The 6,076-nt window shown below is 44.4% G+C and overlaps 1 protein-coding gene across 1 annotated transcript; it reads right to left on the bottom strand.

The window, feature by feature from the left end:
• Nucleotides 1-1,185: 1,185 nt before the first annotated feature.
• DMRTA1 (DMRT like family A1) lies at nt 1,186-4,732 on the bottom strand (the record flags this gene model as incomplete). The annotated part of the gene is made up of 2 exons (XM_083353487.1): nt 1,186-2,039; nt 4,138-4,732. The coding sequence occupies 2 exons, from the start codon at nt 4,730-4,732 to the stop codon at nt 1,186-1,188; spliced, it is 1,449 nt and encodes a 482-aa protein (XP_083209613.1).
• Nucleotides 4,733-6,076: the final 1,344 nt, after the last annotated feature.

Consider the following 6,076-nt stretch of genomic DNA (forward strand, 5'->3'; position numbering starts at 1 on the left):
AGGGGGTTATGAGTGGGAATGTGAGCAGAAAGTTTTCTAAGCCTACTCTTAATCTTGAGCTTAATCTTAAGGCTACTCACCCAGAAAGACTAGACCATTGAAATCTCATCATATTTTGTCCATATTTTGGTAGAGCAATATTTTGCACAATGGGTGCTACAAGCCCCACGTGGCTGGCAAGTGGGTTGTCACTGTCTTAGGTGAAAGCTTATTGCAAATAAATTTGTGGGTTATTTAATAAACCATTATTAAATAAGCCACTGTTTAGCACAAAAAACCCTGGACTAGATTCACATGTTGCACTAAGCCATTTTGACTTAGCACATTGTGTGGACCTGGAGGTTACAGGCTATTAAAAATCATGGTTTGAGCACACTATGACCCAGCCACAGTACAACTGCAGTTGCCAGTAATGCAAAATAGTAATGCAAAATAAAAGATTTTCCAATCTTCATTATTATTCATATATGTTAAGAGAAGAGTACATGAGCTTGAATCTCAATCACATTATTCTAAAACATAATTCAGAATTATTTTTTAAGCAGGCAATTCCTTCAATTCTTCTATCCATATGCAAACACAATTAAGGCATAATATCTTCAATCTAAAAAGACTGCTTATATCCAAAATCCTTTACCAATTTTCTTACAACAGTTGATCAGAGACATGTACTACATATTTCAAGAATTGTTTCATAAAAAAATATCAAGAGTCTATATTTGGAAAATTATTTCTCGACTTCAAACAACTACATTTCAAGTCAAAAAAGGAAGTGTATCAAATATTTTGAAAATGTAAAAGACAATTCCACAGCCTTGATTTTCTGGAGTTTTTCACGTTACTCTTAGATTTTCAACTTCCAGTTTCCAAGTGTCACCTTTTTTCACTTCCAAAGATTCAAATGAGATGAAATTATATGTTAATATAATGTTCCATAGCAATTTTGCTTCTAATAATTTTTCACTGTTGACACTCCAGAAATCTCTCCATTTTCAAATTATTTTATGTCCATTTTTAACTGATTTGGGGGGGGGAAGAATCCTGTGGCAGCCTATTTTTTTTAAATGAAGGATTTAATATTAATTTGCTGTTTATTGGATGTACATTTAAGAATCGTGCTCCACAAGGAGTTATCCGCCCAACTGAACAAATTAGAATAAGCAAAAGTACGTTTCGATCAAAATGCTACTTGCGTTCTTCATTTAACCTAGTGTGCATCTTGGTACTCAAAAGCCTGTCTTCACTGGGTGAATAAGATGCATTTTTGATCACTCCTGGAAAGGAAGAGTCCAGCACTGGATGAAAAGGAAAAGCAGGAAACAAGCCAGTCCTTAGGTATGGTGCCATCAATCCAGGTAAAGTTCTTCCTGGAGAGGAATAAGTCACTGTTAGAGGTCCAATTCCCAGTCTGGGGCTTAAGCCATAAAAATTCATCTCTCTTCTGGAAGAGGCCGAGCTGGTTTGAAGAGGAGCAAATGCTGATTTATTGCCAAGTGCTGCGACATCTACTCCGAGGCCAAAATCAGAAGATCTCTGGAAAGCATCGCATTCGGGCAAGACTGGAATTGTAAGCTCTCTGAATCCTTGCCTGTGTTCGCTGGCATTCAGGATCTGCTCTATAGCTTGGACTATGTCTCCTCTGCAGAGCTGCAGAACTCTTTCTAACCTGCTTGGTTTGTGATTGGGAAAGACCTTTGTCAGAATATTAAGTGGGTCTCTGCGCTTTAAGGCACCATCATCAGCAGGAGGAGGAGGAGGAGGCGGGACGCTGGCATTACAGGGAACAAAATCCTTGGTACACTCGCTTTCGTTTCCTGATTCCATGTCTGAAGAAGACAGAGAGGCTGGGCTGTCAGTTCCTTCTAAAGATTCATCAGGACCCGATAAAGATATCTCTTTACTTAAAGCCTGCATCCCGGATGGCTTCTCTTGATTGCTTCCAGCAACTTCAGGAGAAGAGGTCAGAGAGGGTGTAACTAAACGGACCACAGAACTACCCGAGTCACTGCAGCAAAAGCCATACTTCTGAATCTTCTCTTCTAGTGGGAGGGAAAAAATGCAGCCAAATATTCAAGTTATTACAATATATCTACTGCTTTCTCATACTGTATAAACATCCTAAGGCCTCTGCATTACTAGATATGGAATCACATTTCTTATTATTCTATATACACAGTTCAGCAGCATTGAAAAACTCTTATTCATCGCTTTTGTTGACTTAATTCTCAAAGTGTTCTGCAGGATATTCTTACTTTTACTTCACCTACAACGAATTTCCCATCAACACCTAGTTACTGTAAGTGCCCAGGTCACAGGTTACTATATGCATGACATATAATGTACATATCCTCTTTTTGGGGGGGGTACCTATTATGAATTTTTCAAGCAGGATTCTTCACTTGTGCAGAATGTGAAACGAACACTTACTGCAAAGTAGAAACATTGCAACATGTAACTGAAGACTCAATCATCCAGGCCAAAAGTATCTAAAAAGGTTATAAATCATGGCAGCTGGACCTAAGTTTATTAAATTGAGAGGTTTTGTTTACTCATCCAAGTTAACTTCTTCAGTCAAAATGAAATTTTTTTGTTAGGCACAGAGTGTCATTGGCATGTACTAACTCTTGCCATACTGACTGCACGGGTTACTCCCCCAAAACTGCAACAGTACAACATGGAAATCATAAAATGGAAGCAATATTCCCACAGGATAGTCTTCATATGTGAAGTCGCTCCTAAATATGAAAATAGATTAATTGTATTTAGATAATATGCTTTTTGTCATCCATAAAGAAGAAAATAATACTGCCATGGTTTTCCCAAACAACTTGCTCCCCTGCCTCCTGCCACAGATTTCCTACAGCACAAGCTGATCTGCAGAAAGATCATTTAAATTAAGGACAGCAGTAAAAGAAAACTGTAATTCTCATTACCTTTTAACAGAGCTTTCCCAAGACAATTTCTCCGTGTTTTGTATCTTTATGTACTACAATTGCCCATACAAAGAACAGCTAGATTTAGTTCATTTGCCTACTTTGGTAGTATCCATGCAATGCCCAATGCTTGCAAGATTAATAATACCTTTGTATAATTTTCAGAAGCACTGCCTATTTTTGCAAGCATTATTATTTTCCTTAAAATATAAGCAAATGGCCAACTTGCCACACCTATGATTAAAAATGAAACTCTTTTAGTTCTTCAATAATCCATGTTATGGAACATGATAAAAAGACACAATCTTAGCACATTCTGGGAAGAGTCACTAATACTCATCAGCGTGGATGTGTTTGAGATGGAAGAAGAGCTATAATGCTGTTTAAAACAGACTTTTTAGCATCTTTTGAGCCTAAAAAGAGAGATCATATTCTTTCTATTGTAAATTATTATGCCAACAAAACTCATTTAGGCAAATGGGATCGTACAGAGATCAATGGATCCTATCTACAGTTCCTTTTTAGTTCCAAAAATATATAATGTTGAGCTGTGATTCTTTTTCTTTCTTTCCTTCCTTCCTTCCTTTCCCTCCCTCCCTCCTCTTCTCTTCTTTTTTCTTTCTTTCTTCTTTCTTTCAGCACAGAACCGGCAGATTTTTACTTTACAATCTAACAAAACTATTACTGGTTATAATTAAATAACAAATAAGTAATTAATAATCTTCATAATCCAAAAAAGGATTTGAGCCGCACACTCATCTATCAAGTAACTCACACTCTAGTCTTAGCTATCATTTGACCTGAGGATTATTAAGAACAAAAAAGAAAACGTCATTCCATTAGTCCTATCTCAAAAGGCTCAAAACACATCATCACCATTCTCCGTTGATCTCCCTCCGATCTCTGCCGTGAAGAAATCTAAAACTTAAAAATCGGAGGGGGGGGGGGGGAGAAAAAAAACAGTAGTTCCCCTTTGCCCCAAGAGCTGTTCAATTATAATTGCCAGCATCCTCGATTATTCCCCATTCAGACATGAATGAGCACTTGCGAACTACGCTGACTGAAACGCCATCAATGTCAACCTTCTCTTTCTTAAAACCCGGGCAAATCCTTAGCTCGAATGATTAGCCACGGTTGAAGAGGTTTTCTTGTGGCCCGGCCACTTTTTATTGAAATTAACCCCAAACAGGAAGGGGAATCCCACCTCTTCGCCCGCGCTGGAACTCCGGGCAGTAACTCTGGGGAGCCGGCTCGCTTTCCGCCCTGGCGCCGCCGGCCGCCCGTCTCTCCGGGCTCAGGCGGACCGTCGCAGGCGTCCGCTTCTGCCGCTGCTCGGGCTGAGTGCCGCCGCCGCCGCCGCCCCGCGCCTCGATCTCCTCCTGCGCTTGCTGCCTGCGCAGCGCCACCTGGGCGGCCATCACGCGCTGCCGCTCGGCGATGAGCGCACATTTGCCGCACGCACAATCCCGCCAGCGGCAGAAGCGCTTGTGGCCCTTCAGCGCCGACACCACGCCGTGGTTGCGGCAGCGGGCGCACTTCGGCGTGCGCGGGTAACAGACGCCGCGCTCCAGCCCCGCCGCCGCCGCCGCCGCCCGCGCGTAGCAGCTGGGAGGATTTCCCGCGGAGGCTGAGGCGGCGGCGGCGGCGGCTGCAGCTGCGGCGGCCGCGGCGCGCATGAAGAAGCTGGGCGGGCGAAGGAAAGTGGGCGGCATGGGGACCCCCGCCCCTGCCGGCGGTGCTGTGGGCATCGAAACGGACAGCCCCGGCGGGGGCAGAAGCGGCGGCTTGCTCGTCGCCATGAGTCCGTGGACCGGGAGCAGCGCTCGGTTGCTCCTTCCAAGGCGCGTCTTCGGGCAAGGGCAGCCTTTGCGCGAGTGGGATCGGGCGCTGGCACCCGCAAGACCCCGAGAGTGGCCGCCCACTTGAGAGCAGGGAGCCGCCCACCACGACCGAAGTGGCCGGCATCTAACTCTCCGCAGGAGTTGGAAGGGTGTGTCTGTATCTATGGGTTGGCTCCGCCACTACTGTACACTTAAGAGAGGTGCCAAGAAATACCTCCCCTTTTGAGCCTCGGAAATACGTGTATGTGTGAAAGCATTCGGGAACTGCCGCTTTTATTTGTTTTTTTGCTTTCGCGCCTTCCAACACCAACCCATGTCAGGGATGTGAGCCTGTGTGCAGACGCACACAGATCTCAGTAAAAAGCAGCGGTGCACCAAACTGCCTTCCATTAAGCAACCTTTATACATACATACATACATACATAAAGGTAAAGGTTCCCCCGCACATGCGTGCTAGTCGTTTCCGACTCTAGGGGCCGGTGCTCATCTCCGTTTCAAAGCCGAAGAGCCAGCGCTTGTCCGAGGACATCTCCGTGGTCATGTGGCCGGCATGACTAGACGCCAAAGGCGCATGGAACGCTGTTACCTTCCCACCGTAGTGGTCCCTATTTTTCTACTTGCATTTTTACGTGCTTTCGAACTGCTAGGTTGGCAGAAGCTGGGACGAGTAACAGGCGCTCACTCTGTTACGCGGCACTCGGGATTCGACCCGCCAAACTGCCAACCTTCTGATCGACAAGCTCAGCGTCCTAACCTACTGAGCCACCGCGTCCCTACATACATACATACATACATATAAAGGTAAAGGTTCCCCTGCACATGCGTGGTAGTCGTTTCCGACTCTAGGGGCCGGTGCTCATCTCTGTTTCAAAGCCGAAGAGCCAGCGCTTGTCCCAGGACGTCTCCGTGGTCATGTGGCCGGCATGACTAGACGCCAAAGGCGCACGGAACGCTGTTACCTTCCCACCGTACACATACATACGTACATACATAAACACACACACACACATGCACAGTCCCTTCAGTGGAGATAAAACATGCCAGCACAATTGGCAACTTTTTGCTCCCGCTTCCTACCCACACACCTTCTGTTGCTGGGGGCTTGTGATTATTTGAAGAATGACACTTGGCATGCCCTCCAGCATCTGATAAAATTCACTTTGCCACTGTGATTATGTTTTGCCACCCTTATCTCCTAAGAATAAGCAAGATTTATTAGAGAATAGCTAATCCCCAAAGAATGTCAAAGCACCTTAAAGATTAATAAAATATAAAGTTATTAAACCGTATTAAATATTTAGC

Source organism: Vipera ursinii, assembly GCF_947247035.1.
Source record: "Vipera ursinii genome assembly, chromosome: 2".
Lineage (NCBI taxonomy): Eukaryota > Metazoa > Chordata > Lepidosauria > Squamata > Viperidae > Vipera > Vipera ursinii.